The sequence below is a fragment of the Sminthopsis crassicaudata genome, chromosome 4 (assembly GCF_048593235.1).
Source record: "Sminthopsis crassicaudata isolate SCR6 chromosome 4, ASM4859323v1, whole genome shotgun sequence".
Taxonomy (NCBI): Eukaryota; Metazoa; Chordata; class Mammalia; order Dasyuromorphia; family Dasyuridae; genus Sminthopsis; species Sminthopsis crassicaudata.
Window position 1 is genome coordinate 397,128,137 of NC_133620.1, and position 22,864 is coordinate 397,151,000.

The 22,864-nt window shown below is 33.6% G+C and overlaps 1 protein-coding gene across 1 annotated transcript in view; it reads left to right on the top strand.

Moving 5' to 3' along the window:
- LOC141539577 (cation channel sperm-associated auxiliary subunit epsilon-like) overlaps window positions 1–22,864 on the top strand; it is a 195,247-nt gene that overhangs the window by 123,135 nt on the left and 49,248 nt on the right. The window contains 4 exon segments of the mRNA XM_074262549.1: window positions 10,429–10,868; window positions 16,843–16,901; window positions 19,131–19,206; window positions 22,710–22,762. Of these exon segments, the coding sequence (XP_074118650.1) occupies window positions 10,429–10,868; window positions 16,843–16,901; window positions 19,131–19,206; window positions 22,710–22,762 (628 nt within the window).

Here is a 22,864-nt window from a genome sequence, read left to right on the forward strand (position 1 = left end):
ATGTTTATGCAAATCAGATTTAAGTAATTAGAAATATATTATTCATGGATGGGCAAAGCCAATATATTAAAAATGAAAATTTTACCTAAATTAATAAAAAATGCCATCCTAATTACAAAAAAAAAATTTTAATAAGCTACAAATAAAACAAAATTCATTTGCACAAAACAAAAGGATATCATAGAATGTCAAGAATTTTCCAAGGAATTAATGGGGAAAATGTAAAGGAAGGAGGTTTAGAATTACCAAAACTGTATTATAAGGTGGCAATTATCAAAACTATTTGATACTGGCTAAGTATAGAAAGATGAATCATTGTAACAGATTATACACACAATACACAATAGCAAATGATTATAGTAACCTTATGTTTGACAAATGTGAAGACTAAAGCTTTGGGGATAAGAATTCACCATTTGGTTAAAAAAAACTCAAAGCACTTTGACAGAAATTGGGTATAGTATCAAGATACAGTCAAAATGTTTACATGTATAGAAAGGGAGATATAAGTATTTTAGAAGAATATGGATCAGGAGGAGCCAAAATGGTAGAGAGGACACATGCTTCTTTCTGATCTTCTCTCAGAACCCTCAACTAATTAGCAAATACAGTCTCTGAATTAGTTCTAGACTGTCAAAATTCATAAATATTGGGAGTGCAACAAATTACCAGCAGAAGATAATTTTGAAGATTGCCAGAAAAGGTCTGTTTTAGTTGCGTGTGGAGAGTGGTGGCCAGGTGCAGTATGTCAGTGAACAGCTGTGCAGACCCAGGGCAGAGTGGTGCAGAGTCCTTGTGTTGGAGAATCTACCACAGTGTTGGCTATTCTGCCCTGGTTGCAAGCCAGTAAATCAGCAGAGAAGTTAGAAAACATCCAACACAAACACAAAAGGTAAATAGTGAACCCCAGAGCCCTGGAGTCTCACGGGACCTGGTCACACCTACCGAGCACTGGGAGTAAGTTAGCATGATCCCTGCACAGCCACTGCTGCTCCACTGCCACTTGTAGAAGAAGCTTGGGAAATTTCCCTTGCCCTAAAAGAAGATCTTTTTTTTTAAATTTTTTTTAAACAAGCAAAAAAGACAAAGAGAAGTCTTAATCATAGATAATTTCTATGGTGAAAGAAAAGAGCAGATTTCAAACCCTGGGGAGACTAAAAGCAGATTGTCTCCAGATGAAACCCCAAAGGGTGAAATAACCTGGTCCCCATCACCCTGAGGCTCTCCTGGAAGAAACAAAAAAGGATCTCAAAAGACAGAAGAAAAATGGGGAAAGGAAAGGAAAACTTTGCAAGAAGGTTTGGAAAAGGCATATAACTCATTAAAAGATAGATTCACAAAATGAAAAAAGAAAACAATTCCCTGAAAAACAGAATTTGTGAAATGGAAAAGGTAAATAACTCCAAGGAAAACAGAATTTGTGAAGTGGAAAAGGTAACTTCTTAAAAAAACAACTTGTGAAATGGGAAAAAAATCCATAGAACAAAGCACTTTATTTAAAAACTCAGTAGAAAGTAAATGAAGAAAATAATTCACTAAAAATCAGAATTGAGCAAATGGAAATGAATGACTGGATGAGACATCAAGAATCGGTCAAGGAAAATTTTTTAAAATGGAAAAAAAAATAGTCAAATATCTACTTGGGAAAACAACTACCTGGAAAATAAATCTAGGTGAGACAAAGGATTATTTGACTCTCTGAAATACATGATAAAAAAGAGCTTAGACACTATTTTTCAGGAATGCCTTGATGTCATAGAATCACAAGGCAAAATAGCTATTGAAAGAATTCACTGAACACCTTCTGAAAGAGCCCCCCAAAATTAAAAGTTCAAGGAATAGTGTGGCTTAATTTCAGATTTATCAGACAAAGGAAAAAATATTATAAGCAGCCAGAAAAAAAATAGAAATACCAAGGAACCACAATAAGGATTATCCAGGATCTAGCAGCTTCCACTTTAAAGTATTGAAGGGCCTGAAATTTGATATTCTGAAAGGCAAAGGAATTTGGAATGCAGCCAAGAATAACCTGCCCTGCTAAACTGAGCATTTTCTTCCAGGGAAGAAAATGGGCATTCAATGAAACAGGTGAATTCCATTTATTTCTAATGAAAAAAACAGTTAAACAAAAAATTTGACTTCCAAACCCAGGACTCAAGAAAAGCATAAAAAGGTAAAAAGAACTCTTGAAAACTTTATTTCTGTTATGGGTATACATAGTGCATGTATAATTTGATTTTACTGTTATAAAAAAAGAAACGAGGTGGGAAGGGGACCAGAAAAAGGAAAAAAGGTAAAATGAGGGAAGTTGCATCTCAGGAAGAAGCAAAGCAAACCTATTACATTTGAGAGAAAGAAGGGATGGGGATGAACATTGTGTGAGTCTTACTCTCATCATATTTGACTCAAAGAGAAAATATTACACATATTTGGTTTACAAAGAAGGTTCTCTCACCTTATTGAAAAGTGGGAGGGGAAAGGAGAAAAGGGAAAGGGTAAGCTAAATAGAAGTGAAAACATAAATAAGGAAAAGGTATAAGAAAAGGGGAGGGACTCTAAAGGGGGAGGGCTGCTTGAGGCAAGTAGTGCTCATAAGTTAAATATTGGGAAGGAGGGAAAGGGGAAAAGGAAAGAGAAAAGTATAATCTGGGGATAACAAGATGTCAGGAAATACAGAATTAGTATTTTTAACTTTAAATGTGAATGGAGTGAACTCTCCCATAAAGCAGAGGCAGATAGCAGACTGGTTTTAAAACCCAGAATCCTATAATATGTTGTTTGCAGAAAACACATTTAAAGCAGTGAGATATATATAAAGTTAAGGCAAAAGGCTAGAGCAGAATCTATTATGCTTCAGGTGAAGTAAAACAAAGAAAAAGCTGTGGTAGCCATCCTGATCTCAAATCAAGCAAAAGCAAAAATCTATTTTAAAAAAAACTATATCTAGCTAAAGGGTACCATAGATAATGAAGCAATATCAATACTAAATATATATTCATCAAGTAGTATGGCATCTAAATTCCTAAAGGAGAAGTTAAGAAAGCTGCAAGAAGAAATAGACAGCAAAATAATAGTGGGAGATCTCAACCTTGTTCTCTCAGAACTAGATAAATCAAACCACAAAATAAGAAGTTAAAGAGATAAATAGAATACTAGAAAAGTTAAGATATGATAGATCTTTGGAGAAAATTGAATGGAGATAGAAAGGAGTACACTTTCTTCTTGGCAGTTCATGGCACTTATACAAAAATTGACTATATATTAGGACATAAGGACCTCAAAGTCAAGTTCAGAAAGGCAGAAATAGTAAATACATTTTTTCAGATCACAATGCAATAAAAATTACATTCAACAAAAAGCCAGGGGAAAGTGGAGCAAATAGTAATTGAAAACTAAACAATCTCAAAGAATGAATGGGTGAAACAGAAAATCATAGATACAATCAAACATTTCATCCAAGAGAATGACAATAATGAGACAACAAACCAAAATTTGTGAGATGCAGCCAAAGTGGTGGTGAGGGGAAATTTTATATCTCCAGATACCTACTTGTAGAGAAAGAGAAGATCAGTGAATTGGTCTTGCAACTAAAAAATCTAGAAAAGGGAGCAAATTAAAAATCCTCCCAATCAAATAACAAACTTGAAATTCTAAAAATAAAAGAAGAAATTAATAAAATTGAAAGTTAAAAAAGCTATTGAATTAATAAATTAAACTTAAATTAAGAGTTGGTTTTATGAAAAAAACAACAAAACAGGTAAACCTTTAGTAATTTGATTAGAAAAAGGAAAGGGGAAAATGAAATTGTTAGTCTTTTAAAACGAAAAGGGAGAACTTTCCATAAATGAAGAGGAAACTCAAGCAATAAGAGTTACTTTGCACAACTTTATGTCAATAAATTTGATAACCTAAGTGAAATGGAGGAATACCTACAAAAATATAGATTGCCCACATTAACAGAGGAGGAAGTAAATTGCTTAAATTGTCCTATTTCAGAAAAAGAAATAGAACAAGCTATATTAATCAACTCCCTAAGAAAAAATCCCCAGGACCAGATGGATTTACATGTAAATTCTACCAAACATTTAAAGAATAATTAACTTCAATACTATATAATTTGCCCACTATCACCATTACCATTCGATACTGTATTAGAAATACTAGCTTTGGCAATAAGAAATGAAAAAGATTAAAGGAATTAGAATAGATAATGAGGAAACAAATTGTCACTCTTTGCAGATGATATAATGGTAGAGAACCTCAGAGAATCAACTAAAAAGTTATTAGAAAAAATCCATAACTTTAGCAAAGTTGCAGGATACAAAATAAACCCACATATATCATCACTAACAAAATCCAACAGCAAGAGAGACAAAGAGAAATTCCATTTAAAATAACTGTTGATAGGGTAAAATATTTGGGAATCTATTTGCCAAGGGAAAATCAGGAACTATGTGAACAAAAGAACATAACGCTTTCCACACAAAGTCAGATCTAAACAATTGGAAAAATATCAAATGCTCTTGGATAGGTTGAGCAAATATATTGATGACAGTACTACCTAAACTAATCTATTTATTTAGTTCTATACCAATCAGACTCCCAAGAAACTATTTTACTGACCTAGAAAAAATAACAAAATTTCAGGGGAACAAATGAAAAACAAATCAAATGAAGGTGGGCTAGATGTACCAGATTTAAAACTATATAGCAGCAGTCATCAAAATCATTTGGTGCTGGCTAAGAAAGACTAGTTGGTCAGTGGAATAGGTTAGGTTCACAGAACAAAATAGTTAATAAATATAGCAATCTAGTGTTTGACAAACCCAAAGACCCCAGCTTTGGGGATAAGAATTCACTATTTGACAAAAAATGCAAGGAAAATTGGAAATTAATATGGCAGAAACTAAGCATTGACCCACACTAACACCATGTATCAAGATAAGGTCAAAATAGGTTCATGATCTAGGCATAAAGAATGATATTTATCATAAAGAATGATAAATAAATTAGAAAAACATAGGATAGTTTACCTCTCAGATCCATGGAGGAGGAAGGAATTTGTGACCATAGAAGAATTAAGTAGAGACCATTATTGATCATAATCATATCCCAAAGAGATCTTTTTTTCTGTTGAAACTATCATTTAATTTTTTAATTTTTTTATTATAGATTTTTATTTACAAGATATACATGGGTAGTTTTTCAGCATTGACCCGTACAAAAGCTTTTGTTCCAACTTTTCCCCTCCTTACTCCTACCCCTTCCCCAGATGGCAGGTAGACCAATACATGTTAAATATGTTAAAGTATATGTTAAATACAATATATGTATAAATATCCATACAGTTATTTTGCTGCACAAGAAAAATCAGATTTAGAAATAAGGTAAAATTAACCTGAGAAGAAAATAAGAAATGCAAGTGGACAAAAACAGAGGGAGTAAAAATGCTGTGTTGTGGTTCACACTCATTTCCCATAGTTCTTTTGCTGGGTGTAGCTGGTTCTCTTCATTGTTGAACAAATGGAACTGATTTGGTTCATCTCATTGTTTAAGAGAGTCACATACATTATTAGAATTGATCATCATATAGTATTATTGTTGAAGTACATAATGATGATCTGGTCTTGCTCATTTATTCAGCATTAGTTCATGTAAGTCTCTCCAGGCCTTTCTGAAATAATTCTGCTGGTCATTTCTTACAGAACAATAATATTCCATAACATTCATAGACCACAATTCAGCCATTCTCCATTTGATGGGCATCCATTCAATTTCTAGTTTCTAGCCACTACAAAAAGGGCTGCCACAAAATTTTTGCATATACAGGTCCCTTTCCCTTCTTTAGTATCTCTTTAGGATATAAACCCAGTAATAACACTGCTGGATCAAAGGGTATGCACAGTTTGATAATTTTTTGAGCATAGTTCCAAATTGCTCTCCAGAATGACTGGGTGCATTCACAATTCCATCAACAATGCATCAGTGTCTCAGTTTTCCCACATCCCCTCCAACATTCAGCATTATATTTTCCTGTCATCCTACCCAATCTGAGAGGTGTGTATTGGTATCTCAGAGTTTTCTTAATTTGTATTTCTCTGATTAATAAGGACTTGGAGCATCTTTTCATATAGCTAGAACTAGTTTCAATTTCTTTGAGAATTGTCTGTTCATATTCTTTGACCTTTTATCAATTAGAGAATGGCTTGATTTCTTATAAATTAGAGTCATTTATCTATATATTTTGGAAATGAGGCCTTTATCAGAACCTTTGACTGCAAAAATGTTTTCCCAGTTTATTGCTTCTCTTCTAATCTTGTCTGCATTAGTTTTGTTTGTACAAAAGCTTTTCCAATTTGATATAATCAAAATTTTCTATTTTGTGATCAATAATGATCTCTAGTTCTTCTTTAGTCACAAATTCCTTCCTCCTCCACAAGTCTGAGAGATAAACTATTCTATGTTCTTCTAATTTATAATCTCATTTCCTTGCCTAGTTCATGAACCCATTTTGACCTTATCTTGGTGTACAGTGTTAAATGTGGGTCAATGCCTAATTTCTGCCATATAAATTTCCAATTTTCCCAACAGTTTTTTGTCAAATAGTGAGTTCTTATGATCAAAGCTGGAGTCTTTGGGCTTGTCAAACACTAAATTATTAAAGTTATTGACTATTTTGTCTTGTGAACCTAAGCTATTTCACTGATCAACTAGTCTATTTCTTAGCCAATACTAAATGGTTTTGGTGACCGCTGCTTTATAATACAGTTTTAGATCTGGTGTAGCTAGACCACCTTCATTTGATTTTTTTTTCATTAGTTCCCTTGAAACTCTTGACCTTTTGTTCTTCCAGATGAATTTTGTTGCCAAAGAGATCCTAAAGGAGGGAAAGGGACCCACATGTGCACAAGTGTTCATGGCAACCCTTTTCATATAGGCTAGAAACTGAAAACTGAATGTATGCCTATCAATTGGAGAATGGCTGAATAAATTGTGGTATATGAATGTTATGGAATATTATTGTTGTGTAAGAAATGACCAACAATATGATTTCAGAGAGGCCTGGAGAAACTTACTAATGATGCTAAGTGAAATGAGCAGAACCAAGAGATCATTATACACGGCAACAAGAAGAGTATATGATGATCAGTTCTGATAGACGTGGCTCTCCTCTACAAAGAGTTGTTTCAAACCAGTTCCAATTGTTCAGTGATGAAGAGAGCCATCTACACCCAGAGAGAGCACTATGGGAACTGAGTATGGACCACAACATTTTGTTTTCACTCTTTCTGTTATGTTTTTCTTGTATTTATGTTTTCCTTCTTAGATTTGCCTTTTTTCTTTCTAGATCCAATTTTTCTTGTGCAGCAAGATAACTGTGTAAACATGTATACATATATTGGATTTAATATATATTTTAACATATTTAATATGTATTGGACTACATGCATCTAGGGGAGGGATGGGAGGAAGGAGGGAAAAATTTGGAACTGAAGGTTTTGCAAGGGTCAATGTTGAAAAAAATTACACATGCATATGTTTTGTAAATAAAAATCTATAATTAAAAAAAGAATATAACACATTCTACATATTACTTTCAAAACTGCACTGTTTATATTTTCTTATAAATGTCCTTTTATTTCTTTCTGCATATTTTTACACATATTACAATGACTTTTTGTGTTATTACTATTGCTACTTAAAAATTATGAGAAGCAAAAATGAAACAGCAATCGTAACAAAAAAAAATCTACACAGTGGACACCTAGAAAAAAAAATGAATCATATTCTCTATCAGCCTTATAGATAGAAAAATGATGAATGAATGCTAGAAAATATAAATTATGAGACTAAAATGGATAATTTTGATTACATTAAATTTAAAAAGAATTGTACAAATAAAACCAATTAGCTAAGTTTAGGAAGAAAGCAAAAGATTAGGGAGAGATTTTATAGACAGTTTCTTGGATAATGGTGTCATATCTCAAAAACTCAGAAGATCTTTGTCAAATTTATTGGAATATCATTCTCCAACGGATAAATGATCAAAGTATATGAATAGGCAGTTTTTCAATGAAGTCAAAGCTGTGCATAGTCAGTTGTAGGGAGAATATGCTCTGGATCATTACTGATTAGAGAAATGCACATTAAAACAACTTTGAGATATCATTTCACACCTATCAGATTGGCTAAAATGATAAGGGAAATGACCAATGTTGGAGGGAATGTGGAAAAACTAGGACACTAATAAATTGTTGGTGCAACTGTGAACTGATCTAACCTTTTTGGAGAGCAATCTGAATTATACCCAAAGAGTTAACAACTCACCTCTTTGATCTATCCTTACTATCTACTATCCTTACCACTATTTGGTTTGCTTACTAATATCAATGAACAAAGGAAATAACTTACATGTTTTAAAATATCAATAGCAACTCTCTTTATGGTGGCAAGGAAATTGAGGGGATGGCCATCAACTGGGAAATGGCTAAATAAGTTGTGGTATATGGTTGTGATGGAATACTACTCTGCTATAAGAAATGATGAGCAGGTTGATTTTAGAAAAAACATGAAAAGACTTACATGAAATAATGAAGAATGAAATGGGTGGAGAGAGAGGAAGAAAGGGAAATCGTTTCAAACTTAAAATATACCCCCCCCAAATTTAATATGTATTTTTCAAACATTCACAACTTCCTCTAAACCATCAATATATAAGTATATAATCAGGCAAAATAATTCACAATAATTTCCTTTGTTTCTTTTCTAATTGTTATGATATTTTTTTTTCATTTTTGCTTCCAAATATTGGTTTTCCTTTCTTTTTTTTTATCGAATTGATCAATTTGTAATTATTAAAAAAAAACTAGATTTTTATCAATTCAATGTCATGTGGGGGTTTTACTTTTAATTTTATTAATCTCTTTAATTTTCAGCATTCCTACAATGTTACTTAAATTGGGGGTCTTTTAGCTATTGTTTGAGTTTTTAGCTTTTTAGTTGTGATCGCAGTTCATTGATTTGTTCTCTCTTTTATTAATCAAAGTATTTAGACATGTAAGTTTTCCCCTAAAAATTTGCATTAAGTGGCCCCCGAGTGTTAGTATGCTTGTCTCAATATTGTTATTTTATTTCATGAAATTTTCCATTTTTTCTTCAAGTTTGTTTTCATACACCAGTATCTTAGAATTTGTTTAGTTTCCAATTACTTTTAAATTTTTTTCCTCAAAGCCTCTTTATTGGATATAATTTTATTGTTTTGCAATCAGTAATGATGTGTTTGGTCTTTTTGCTTTGCTACATTTTTCTGTTAAAAATGATATCATGTATTGATTGCTTTTCCATTGTTCTGGATAAGATGACTAGATTTGTTATTGAATGAAAAAAAAAAAACTCGCTGGATTTGGTAAACAAAACCTCACTTTAAAAGCTTTCCTCCAACAAGCATTCTCATGTTATGTTAAAATCATAGAAAATTCTTCCAAACATGTAACAAAGAAGTTATCTAGTTAATTTGACAGCCATCTTTTATTCATATGAAGGGAGGCATTAAATTGGGATTCCTGTCATCATGTCAGACATACTAGCAAAGGATCCAAAAGGAAAATGAATTCTAGATAGATGTTAGGTTTGCCAAGATGATACTACTGTTTTCAGAAGATATTGTATATAGAATTACATCATTTACTGAAGCACTCAATCTAGATACAGATAAAAGAGCTGTTCCAAAATTATATGCATAAATATATGAATGTATGTACATATGTGTATGCAGAGGCATACATTGGATATATGTGTACTTTTGTCTGTGCACATATACATTTCTAGACATTCGTGCATATCTGTGGAGGCTATGCATGTATATATCGCATACATACATATAGGCTACATGAGAATGTGTGTCAGTTTGCAGGGTGGCAATACCTTGAGGCCAGAACTGAATAGAAAAGTGACTCAAAAAAATGATCCATCTTTTAACAATATTATTGTGGTTATAGGGCAGCTAAGTGGTATAATTGGACTTGAAGAGAGCAGTGGACTTGAAGAGAGGAAGACTCATTTTCCTGAGTTCAAATCTGGCCACTTACTGCTTATGTGACCCTAAGCAAATTACTTAACCTTGTTTTCTTCAGTTTCCTCATCTGTAAAATGAATAGAATAGGAAATGGCAAATGCTCATATTTTTACTAAGAAAACCCCAAATAAAATCACAAAGGGGGAAGAGGGAATAATGAATTGTTTCTATTAATGTATTAATAATGAGACTAAACATGTTGAGGATGTAAAGGAAATATTAAAGATGGGAAACAGAAAAAAAACAAAAACTTTATTCCCCTATAATTCAAAGAACTACTTTTTAAGACATGCACTTACAAGGAAAGTATAAGCTAGAGAAATTCTAACTTATTTTCTCTCTTTTTTTTTCAGATTACTATGGAAATGGTGTGATAAAAATGTACAACAATATTATGCTTTATTTCAAAATTCATGTTACAGATGTATCATTGCTACATAAATGGGTTAATGAAAATGAGAATACAGTAATTTTACTTAACACTAATGGGGAAATATCTCTTACAAATCTTAATTACGGTTTAGCAAAAGTGTCAGAATATCCATTAATGTTGGAATTATATAGTTCAATTTATACAGAAGTGACTAGTTGTCCATATTTGTTGTTTTCGAGCAATCTTTATTTACGTGATATACGTATGGACAAGAGAGATGAACTGATATTTTGGTCACAAATAGTCTATCCTGAGAATTTTGGTGTATATTGTATTGTGGAAATCAATGGGCCAGAAATATTAAAGCAGGAGAGACATGTTGACTATGAAACAGCCTTGGGAATCTGCACTAAAAATCTGGTAAGTCAGATTCAAATCTTTCAAATGTCTGTCCTCATATTCTTCAAATAGAAAAATGTGATTTAATATCATTTAATAGTTCTCTAGAGTCATATCCAGCTATATCTACATATATATATGTATATATATATACAAACATATACATATATATATATGAATAGCTTGAGAAGGATGTTATTTTTTTCATTTACTCAACAAATTTCATAAATAATGTTGTGGGAAGCATCATACCTAGCTGTGATACTCATCTACCATCTTTACTTATACTTATATGCTATTAAACAAAGCTGGAAAAAAGTCACAAAATCATGCTAGGTCCATTTTAAATTTATGTTAAATAATTTCATGTGGGCCCTCACCGTGCAAGGTATTTCTTTTATATTATCAATTCACTATCCCACTCACCACAGCAACTCTTTCAGATCTTTTCATCCTTCCTCAAATCCCTCCAGCTTCTTCTCTCTTCTTCCCACCCATATTGCTGTGATAAAGTTTTTCTGAAGATTATTAAATAGGTATTGCTGACCATTAGCAAATCAACATGTAGAGAGAGGTTTTGTTTACAATATAAATATATTTTTGATACTGTAGATATGACAGTGTAGATTTTTCCGTCTAAGTTCAGAGTGTTAGCTCATCTCTATTTAAAAAAAAGTCAGAAAGCCCAAAGCATGTGTTTCAGGAAATATATAAAATGTGAAGCAGCATAGAAAAATGGTATTCTACAGGAAAAAAAGAGGAAAAAAAGCAGGTATACATGTCCGGAAACAGGTGACAAAAGGGAAAGATACCAACATCTCTCTACTACCTAAAGCTTTAATTTTCCTTGCCTTAATTCTGTAGATGTGATGACCTTTGAGTTTTCAGGAACAATGTCTGGAAATTCAAAATAGAGCCTGGGCAATGTCCTCTGGAAAGAAGCTTAAGCCTGTGTGCAAAAGCATAGAGATGGGAGAGAAACAAAAAGTCCAATTTGGCTTGACCATAGAGTGCATAAAGAGATATAGTGATATAACAATCCTGGATGTGTAGATTGGTGTGGGTTGCGAAGAGCTTAAATGAAATTTATCCATAGATGATGCCACATCCAGAAATGAACTTGGTGTTGAATGCTTCATATCAACCACTTCATTGGCTGGGCACAAGGGACATCCACAGAGACTGCACAGACCCAAAGCCTGTCAGTGTTATAGGAGTGCACGCATAAGAGCTGCAGAAGTACCAGCAGGAAGCAGGTTGATAGGTTCCAGAGATAAACATTCTAGTATGAAGACTTTTAGGATGAGAGAATTAGCATTTTGGAAAGATTTATCATTTATCAAACAAAAAAAACCTAAAAGGATTATTATCATCTGGGCTGTTAGATACTAAAAAACATAGGGACTCAATGGAAAAATCATAGAAATGGAGATGGCCTATCTTTATGCTTCACTAACCTTTATCTCACTCTCTGTCCCAATATCCCCATCACCTAATTAAAAAAAAAATCCTCTCATAACAGAAAAACAAAGTAAAGTAAAATAATTATGCACATTGGGCATGTCTAAAAGAGTACATCTCATTTTGTGCTTCTAGTTAATAATTATCATATAAGTTGTCTCTGGCTCACTTTATTCTGCATAAGTTTATACAAGTCTTCTCAGGTTTTTCTGTATTTTGTCATTTCTTATGGAATCACAATAATAATTCACTGCATTCATGTGACATAATTTGTTCAGTTCTTCCTAAAATAATAGGCACCTCCTTCCTTATGTTACATTTAACAAAAATTACAGTTATGGATATTTTTGTCTATATGATCCATTTGAAGCATATAACTAATAGTGTTTTGGAAGAATCAAAGAGTTAACAAATTAGTGAATTTTAGAATATAGTTCTAATAGCTTTCTTTTTTTCCTATCTTTTATTTATTTATTTTTGTTGTTGTTGAGGCAATTGGGGTTAAGTGACTTGCCCAGGGTCACATAGCTAGGAAGTGTTAAATGTCTGAGACCAGATTTGAACTCAGGTCCTCCTGACTTCAGGGTTAATACTCTGTCCACTGTGCCACTTAGCTGCCCTAATAGCTTTCATTAAGAAATTTTTTTATTTTTATTTTCCACAGTTACATGTAAAAAACACATTTTGGGTTATTTTTGATTGCATATGTAGATTCATGTTTTTTGCATATTTCCTTATGAATTATGTTAGGAGAGAAAAATAATTTCTTTATGAATTATGTTGGGAGAGAAGAATAAAAGGAAAAAAACCATAAGAGAAAAAAAAAGCAGGAAAAAAGGGGGAAAATGAACATAGCATGTTTTGATTTACATTCAGTCTCCCCCATAATTCTCTCTGTGTATATGCATGGTGTTTTCCATTCAAAATTTATTGGCATGGCCTTGAATCACTGAACCACTGAAAAGAATCAAATCTGTCATAGTTGATCATTGAACAATCTTGCTGTTCCTGTGTACAATGTTTTCCTGGATTTGCTTGTTTTACTCAGCACCAGTTCATATAAATCTTTGCAAGCTTTTCTAAAATCAGCATGCTCATCATTTTTAATAGAAAAATAATATTCCTACTTTCATATACCACAATTTATTCAGCCATTCCCCAATTGATGGGATCTACTTATTTTCCAATTCTTTGTCACCACAAAAAGAGCTGCTACCAACATTTTTGCACATGTGGGTCCTTTTTCCTCTTAATGATTTTTTTGGGATATAAACTCTGTAAAGACACTACTGAGTCAGAGTGTGCATATTTTGATAGACCTTTGGGCATAGTTCCAAATTGCTCTCCAAAGTGATTAGATCATTTCACAACTTCACCAAGAATGCATTAGTGTCCCAGTTTTCCCACATCCCCTTCAACATTTATCATTATCTTTTCCTGTCATCTTAGTTAATCTGAGAGGTGATGGCTTTAGATAAATGCTGCTTATCATTTTAAGGAAAACTCAATGTATCCCTATGCTCTCTAGTCAAAAAGTTTTTTTCTGCATCTATTAGGATTATCATATGATTTCTGTTACTTTTGTTCCTCCTATGGTAAATTATGATGACAGTGCTTAAATGGCTCCTACTTATCCAGTATGTATTATTAGGATGTGAATTTTGTTTAATAATGATATAATTTGTAAATTGTGCTCCTTTGATCTTTGGTATAGTTTGCATGTAACATCTAAGTTCCCCTTTGCAATCTTTCCTACTGTTGTTTCTTATAAACTTACATATTTATATAAACTTACTAACACTGATGAAAGTGAGAAGAAGGTATGGAGGGAGACCAGAACAAGAAACAATTTTAACATATTAATCTAGATTACAATGATCACAGAGAAGTGTGACTTCTCTGCCCTAGGCATCTATCCTTAGACTTATATCACTGAACATTTTTGGATCAATATTTTAGGTAAAGGGATAGATGGCATGGTTATCAGATTTGCAGAAAACACAAAGCAGGGAAAGAAAGCTACCACATTGGATGATAAAAGAATTCAGAAAAAAAATGACAAACTAGGAAAATAGACCAATGCAATTAAAACAAAATTTATTTAAGGATATTATAAAGACATTTTAACTCAAAAAATCTTCAGAAATGGGAAATGGAGAATACATTGCTAGAAAATAGTTCCTGCAAACCAAAAAAGTTCCCAGGGCTTCTGAGTGAACTAGAAGTTCAATATGAATTAACATGGCAACCACATTAACTAATGTGATTGATGGGGGAGGGATTTCTACTGTACTCTGGTAGATCATGTTCAGTTCTGGGCATAATATTTCAGAAAAACACTGATAAACTGCAGGGGATCCAAAAGAAGGCAATGAGGATAGTTGGCATTCCTCCAGAACATGCTGTATGAGGTTGTTTTAATGAACCAAGAATGTTAAAACTCAAAAAAGGAGAAAAAATTTAAGGGGGATAAGATAGTTGCCTTTACAGATTTGAAGGGCCATTCTCTCACTTCATAGAATCACTAGTTATTCTCAAGAATTAGTTGAAATACCACCTTCCATAAGAGGTCTTTCCAACAGTTAGGATAATAGGTCATGGGGACAAAGAATCAAGTAAGGGTTTTTTGATATTGGGAAAGACATGGGAAAATCTATAGACAATAGGGAAGAAACTAGCGTCAGGGAAAGATTTAAAATTAATGACAGTATGGCTATTATAAAAGGGGAAATCTGTTGGATGAGTTGAGATGGGATGGCATCTTATTCAAGTGGAAGAATTTTCTTTGGTAAGGAGTAAGACCATGAGAAAAGGGTGAAAGAAAAGATAGTACCAGAAAGCATCTGACTGATAAGAGATAAAGAAGAAGAGAGAGTTCCTAAGAATGGTCCCAAATTTTTCGGTAAAATGTAAGTGTAGGTTTTCAGGTGAGAGAATGAGAAAAAAAGAAACCACTAGATAGTTGAGGAGGAATAAAAAAGTTTGGAAGATTCAATGTGGAGAATAGAATAGGGATTTATAGATAATTATAGTTTATAGAGAGGTATAGAAGAATTGCCTAGCAGCAGTGAGAGTTGAGTTCCTGTGACAAATTTGCAGTGGATCCAGTTAGAGAGGTTGCAAGATTGCATTTTGGAGAATCGTTCTACTATCTTGTTTGTTTGTTCTTTAATAATAATAGTTTTTATTTACCAGATATTTGCATGGGTAATTTTATAACATTGACAGTTGCCAAAACTTTTTTCCCCTCCTCCCCCCCCCAGATGGCAGGTCGACCAATACATGTTAAATATGTTAAAGTATAAATTAAATACAATATATGTATACATGTCCAAACAGTTGTTTTGCTGTACAAAAGGAATTGGACTTTGAAATAGTATACAATTAGCCTGTGAAGGAAATCCAAAATGCAGGTGGACAAAATTAGAGGGATTGGGAATTCTATGTAGTGGTTCATAGTCATCTCCCAGAGTTCTTTCACTGGGTGTAGCTGGTTCAGTTCATTACTGCTCTATTGGAACTGATTTGGTTCATTTCATTGTTGGAGAGGGCCATGTCCATCAGAATTGATCATCATACAGTATTGTTGTTGATCTCCTGGTCCTGCTCATTTCACTTAGCATCAGTTCATGTAAGTCTCTCCAGGCCTTTCTGAAATCATCCTGTTGGTCATTTCTTACAGAACAATAATATTCTATACTATTCATATACCACAGTTTATTCAGCCAATCTCCAATTGATGGACATCCACATAGTTTTCAGTTTCTGGCCACCACAAAGAGGGCTGCTACAAACATTCTTGCACATATAGGTCCTTTTCCCTTCTTTAAAATCTCTTTGGGATACAAACCCAGTAGCAATACTGCTGGGTCAAAGGGTATGCACAGCTTGATAACTTTTTGGAGTGCTCTACTATTTTAAAGGTTACTATCTGTCCAGAGAGAGTTCTGATTCCCAGTTAGGATCTACCCTATCTTTTTCAATTCCTTTAATTCCAGAGTTTAAATACTTCCTCTAGTACCTTTCTACATTGAAATGCTATATTCAGCAGCATTCTGTTTGTTTACTCTTAATAAACATATAAAAGTTACAGAAATCCAGTCTGTACTGACACTGGCCTGAGCATTCTTCCTTAATACTCTATTTTTTTTTTCTTTTTCCTGTTTGGCTCCTCACTTTTTAATGCATACACACTCACACACAAACACACACAAATCAAATGGCAGAATGCATTTTCTATGCGTTTTCCTGGAATGTAGAATGAGAAACTCTCACAAGTTAAGTTTCATTTAACTTACAGGATTTCCATGAGGAAACTTCTTTCTAAACTTTAATATGCTATATAAATGAGTAACAGTAGCACTATTAGTATAATCATTTCTGAACCTACATAAAAATAAAGATTAAATAGAACCATCATATTCAGCATCTTCACTACCTTGTTTTGTATGGCCAGGAGCAGAGAGCTATGTCTTTAGAGTTTGAGAGTACCCATCTCACCTGACTTACATGAATATTTTTTCTTCTTTTTTAGACAGTGACATTTTATCAGAGGGTTGACTATGAAGCCGCAGATAATTACAGCCAACTCCAGTAAGTATAATTTATTTTTAAAAAATCTAGCTGTATTTATTAGCTTTAGTTTAAACATACCATTTATATTTTTGAAATAACAATTACAAACATAATTTGATTCAGGTCATACTTACACTTTGCCCTGGCCAAACCTCATATGACTTTTTTATGTTTGCACTTTTAAAAAAAAATTATGAGTAGTAATTAATTGACTCTTTAACTCTATTTATAATTAAGGCACTAGAATGCTAAGGGGAAAGCATGAAGAAGACATCAGAAATCATTCATCTAAAAGGAGTGATATTTGGGAGTATTTTTAAATTAACTAAATTTACAATTGCATTTCTTAAAAACAAATTCTAAGCCTTGAATGTCATTGGAAACCTCATGTGAGCTTTTTTCTAGATATCTTCTTCAAAAAGCAATCTGAACAAAGTCAAGAAAAGATCTGTCACTATTGGGATTTAGAAACTGAACCCCAGAATCTTTCTGGGCTTCTAGGCCAGTGTTAGAAGGTTTCTCAAAAGAATTGGCAAACTTGGACCATTTCCAGTTCAAGAATTATGCTGTTCACAGCAAACTAAATTCTAAAAGAGAAAATAGCAAAGTAGTGGGGAATAAACTGTATTTATAGAGGTAAACAATTTTCTAGTTTGGAGATTTGTTTAGATTAGGGTACTAAGTTTGAGTTTCCTTGATTTCAAAGAAAGCCTTTGATTTGTTAATTTTATAAAGATTGCTGATAACTTAAATGTTCAATTCCTGGATTCTACTTACATGTTGATTTTAAGGCTTGGAAGTTAGTTAGAATTGGAGCTAGTCATTTTTCTTTGAGAGCCATTATTATTTTCCATCCAGAGTCAGCATAACTGAGTGCATGAAACCAGCATTTTTCTAGTTAAATACAGCATTCCTAAGACAGACATCTTGCAGTCAAAAAATATATAACACAATATAAATGATTCAGACAACTTGGAGCCAAGGTACAGTATCTCTGAAATTATAATCAAATCATTTTCCCTTCAAACAATATTCCTGAGATTTCAATAACATCATCACCATAGAGTAGACGGGATGAAAGAAGATGTTGACCTTAGAAATTCATATAAGATAGTAACCATATAGTTTACCTCCTGGGGGAGGGACTTCACCCCAAAGCTATCTCATTTCCTAAGTCATTACTTCACAGTTTTTGGAAAAGAGACCCTCCTGGAGAAGCAAGTTACTTCATACTCTGCTATTAATTTTTATCACCATTGCCAAGCAGCTTCTCATATAATGTTAAGAGGTTTGGTCCCTCTATCTTTATGAATATTTATTTTATACTGAATACAGAATAAGATGCAATGTGACACAGGAGAGAGAGAGCTGACTTTAGGGGTGGGACAACCTAAATTCAAGTCTTGGCTTGTGATCCTGGACCAGTCATTTATCCTCTCAATGCCCTAGGAAATTCTTTTAAGACTTTTTACCCTAAGATTTTATTAGTAGACTTATTTAGCTCCTGGCTGAGGCATTACATTGTTTAAAAAAACACACATTTGGACGAGCAACCCCTCCCTTATACTCCCATCCCAAAATTACATAGGAAAGATGATTTATCTGCAGTTACTTAGAGATATCTCCAATGGTGAAACTACAGAAAAACTTTTAAAAATAAATATTCTAAAAAGAGATATTTTAAAAATATATATCCTACCTTCGCTCTTCTTCCTTCCTTCCTTCCTTCCTTCCTTCCTTCCTTCCTTCCTTCCTTCCTTCCTTCCTTCCTTCCTTCCTTCCTTCCTTCCTTCCTTCCTTCCTTCCCTCCTTTTTTCTCCCCTTCCATTTATTCTGTCTGTACTATAAACTTTTCTAAGCAAAATGGCTCTAAAGGAAAAAGTAAGGCTGGTGACTTTTCACAGCCCACCCTCAGTTAAATCCAAGTCACTTGCATCACTTATGCCATGGTCTTCTTCAAGAACAAAGGACATACAACCGCCACCAAAATATATAAGTAGTCAAAAGATGAGAGAGTCTTAAAGTACCTCCCCAGTCCATAACTGGCTCAACAGTAGTAGCACTGCCACCACTACAACTCCTCAAGTCTTTAGAATTTCCCTTAGTAGGTTAATCATACCATATGTATGCCATTTTACACCTGCTAGTAAGTGTTAAGTCTATACTTTTATAAAGAGATAAGATTATTAACTAGATGACTTTCTGCCCTGTGCTTTAATGATAATCTAAATGGATTCTTTTTCTTAGAGAGGAAAACATGGGTCATGTGATGATTCAACTGCGACCCAGTCAATTTGCAAAAACATGTCCATTATCTAATCAGGTAACTTTCATAGGTATAAAAGTTGATAATTCACATCATCTATGTAATCTTCTCAAAGTGTTGTATAGTACTCAAATGGGTTTTTTGACTAATCATTGTATATGAAAAAAGTTGTAAATTTAGATTTCAGCTTTTGAATGGAATTGATAATGCAATTGGGGGGGGCAATCAGGGTTAAGTGAGTTGGCTAGGAACACACAGTTAAGAAGTGTCTGAGGCTGGATTTCAAATGCAGGTCCTTCTGACTCCAGGACTCTTTCCACTGCCCCATCTAGCTGTCCCAAAACAATCATTTCTAAAGGACACAAAGAGACAATGTAAAATTACAAAGTATGGAAATGTTTCCAGAAATGCCAAGAGAATGTGAGACTAAATAAGAGCAAGCAAATATTGGTTGGTTGAAGGAAGCTCCCAACCATGTCTACCATTTCCTGATCACTGATGCCAAAGGGGTCAGACAAAACATAATGTCAGAAGCCATACCTATTGCCCTATCATTTTAACACTTTCATTCATTTTCATACTTTCAGCCCTACACATACTTGATAGTACTTTCTTTTCTTTGGTAAGCTCCTCTACTGTGAAACATAAGTAAGGTTTCAAAGTTGTTGTGGGATGAGTCTTCCTCAACTTCACTAGCAGTCAATTTTCATCAGCTGCTGACACCCTGACAACATGACTTACTTAAACCTGGCCTTGTGCCTTCCACTCAGATACATTTAAATGAGAAGACTCTCAATGACAGCAAGGCAAGTGTTTCTGGACAGAGGACAGAAACATCCATACCTTCTTAGTAAGAACTAAGGACACAGGAGGAAATAGAACAGAAGCACAGAAGCTTGTAGAGGTAAGGGAACTGTAGACATAACAAGGAAAAAGGGGAAAGGAAGCAATATTAACTCATTTATACCTCTTTTTAAGGTTCATATATTGATTTACTCATAAGAACCTATTGAGGTTGACAAAATAAATGCCCTTAGAAACTCGTAAATTGGAAGAAACCCCAAGTTCAAAAGTCCTGAAATGAGCCAGATCAATCATGGTTTACAAAGATTATTACTGTATATATTGCCTGAGAAGACGCTTGCAAGCTAGAGCAGAGATGATTTCTCAAGTCTTCAAAGGGAAATGGGAATAGTATGAAGTATACATACATATGTGGGGTATTTGGGGCTTTCTGAAAGTACTTATAACTAAGCAGGAGTTAAGGGAGAAACACAAAAACTTGGAAGATGAGGTAGAAATGGGGAGGTCTAAGGAGAAGACATCTGCAAACATTCTTTAGATAAGTCAGAAAGCAAGATGTCTGGTTTCAACAATTGCATGCACCTTCAAGTTCAGCTAAAGTTTATTTTGCAAAGGACCACTAGTATTTCATGGAGTATTGATCCTTCTGATTGGCTAGTTGTTGTGCTACTCCATCAGTTCACAAAATGGGATGCTCCAGTATACTTAATTGGAAAGTACAAGCATTATAGAACTTGTGTCCACAAGGTTAATGATGCAAGTGCTATTCCTACTTTTCAGCTATAAAAACAGGTTTGCTGAGGTTAAGTGACTCAATCATAATCACATAGGTAAGCAATATTAATCAATCACTCAAGCATCAGTTAACCACAACTAGGGACTAGATATACAGAGACAAAAAGTAAATAGATCTTGATCTCATGGATCTTCTATTCTACCAAAGGAAAACACATGTACACATTTATGTGTATATATATATATATATATAGATATATATGTATATCTATATATATATATGTGTATTTATATATATGTATATCTATATATATGTATTTATATATATAAATATGCATATGTATGTATTTGCAACATATATATATAAAGCCTTCCCTCTGAAATTACCTCTCCTTTATACTGTGTATATCTTAGATAAATATAATTGCATGCCGTCTCTTCCCCCAAAAGAGTTTGAGCTCCTTGAGAATAGAAACTGTCTTCTTTTGCCTGTATATATAAGCCCAGGATTTATTAGAGGGTCTAGCACATAAGTGCTTAATAAATGCTTTTTGCTTGATTGACTATCAATGAAATGTTGATGTGAGAGGGAGGTATTAACTACCAGAGAAATCAAATTGTCTTTGCCAATTAGATAATTTTGGAAAACAAAATTTCTGGTGAGTGATGAGATCAGAAGCCAGATTGCACAGTGTTCATGTCAAAGCAAAGATTTGAATTCAGGTTCAGTCCTCTTTCAATAAAAGCATAAAACTGGAACAGATTCATCAACTGATAACTTGTTCCACAAAGCCTAAAAGCTATAGTGGCAGATATTCTTTACCATCCACCCATCCTCCAGTCCAACTTTGACTCCTCACTATCTTTCACCTACTCCCTCACCTCCAGTGCATATCCCATCTGTTGAGAAGGCCTATGGATTTCGCCTTTATTACATCTCTTGAAAACACCTACTTCTTATCTTTGATACTGCCACTATCTTAGTGTGGGCCATCATCACTTCACACTTGGGTAATTAGAATAACCTATTGATGGTTCTACCTGCCTGAAGTCTCTCCTCACTGCAGCCACATCCCATTGAGCAACCCAACATTTTTCCAAAATTATAGGTCTGACCTGGTTATTTCCCACTCCAGTGGTTATGACTTCCAGCATCAAAGACAAAATCCTCTTGTTTGGTGTTCAAAGTCTTTCATGAACTTAGCACCTCCATCCTACTTTTCCAATCTTATTGCACCTTATTCTTTTCCACATACTCTTCAGTACATTGACACTTCCATTTTCTCTGACTCTTCCCTCATACACAAATTCTTGCCCTTTTCATTTCTACTAATTGACTTGACTGGCTCCCTTCAAATCCCAAACAAAATCCCTCTTAAACTTTTCCCAAGCCCTCTTACTTCTAATGCTTTGCCTCTTTTAATTATTTTCTATTTATCTGTTATGCATCCTTTTTGTACCTATGTTTTGCTTGCTTGTCTTCCATGTTAGAATATGGGTTCTTTGAAGGTAGAAATTGTTTTTTTGCTTCTTTGTGCATCTATCGGCCACATGGCACAGTGTCTTGCATATGATAGGTGCTTAATAAAAATAGTTATTGACTGATATAGCTTGCTGAATTTAAAGAGACTGAAAAACATTCATGTGAATTCATATGAAAATATGAAATTGGAGTTTGAGACAAGTTAGAGCTTAAAATGTCAATTTGAGAATGTGAAAAAGATGAGCATTGAAATGAAGAGATGTGTTCACTCTGGTAGTAAATGCATAAGGACAAGAGCAGATTTCTAAGGATTGTGTTGAAGGAGGCAACTATACTAAGGGATGAGAGTAGGAAAAAGCAGCAAAATAAAGAGGATCTGAAAAGTTAGGAGAACCAAAATTATTTAACTATCACAGAATCATACTTTAAAAGAATATTAAATAGTTACTTTAAAAAAATTGTTTCCTAGCTTTAGATTGTTAAAAGTAAACTGAATCATACCCACTGATCTCACCATTTAAATTATTTTCTTACATAGGCAATTCATGTATTAGTTGGCTGTTATACAAAAAGACACATTGTACTCAAAGGGTAAGTTTATTTTAATTATATTGTGTTTGTTTTCTTCTGTATTTACAACTCATTGGTAAAAATGAATGATAATTAGCAGCCTTTTTTGCCAAATGATTAATA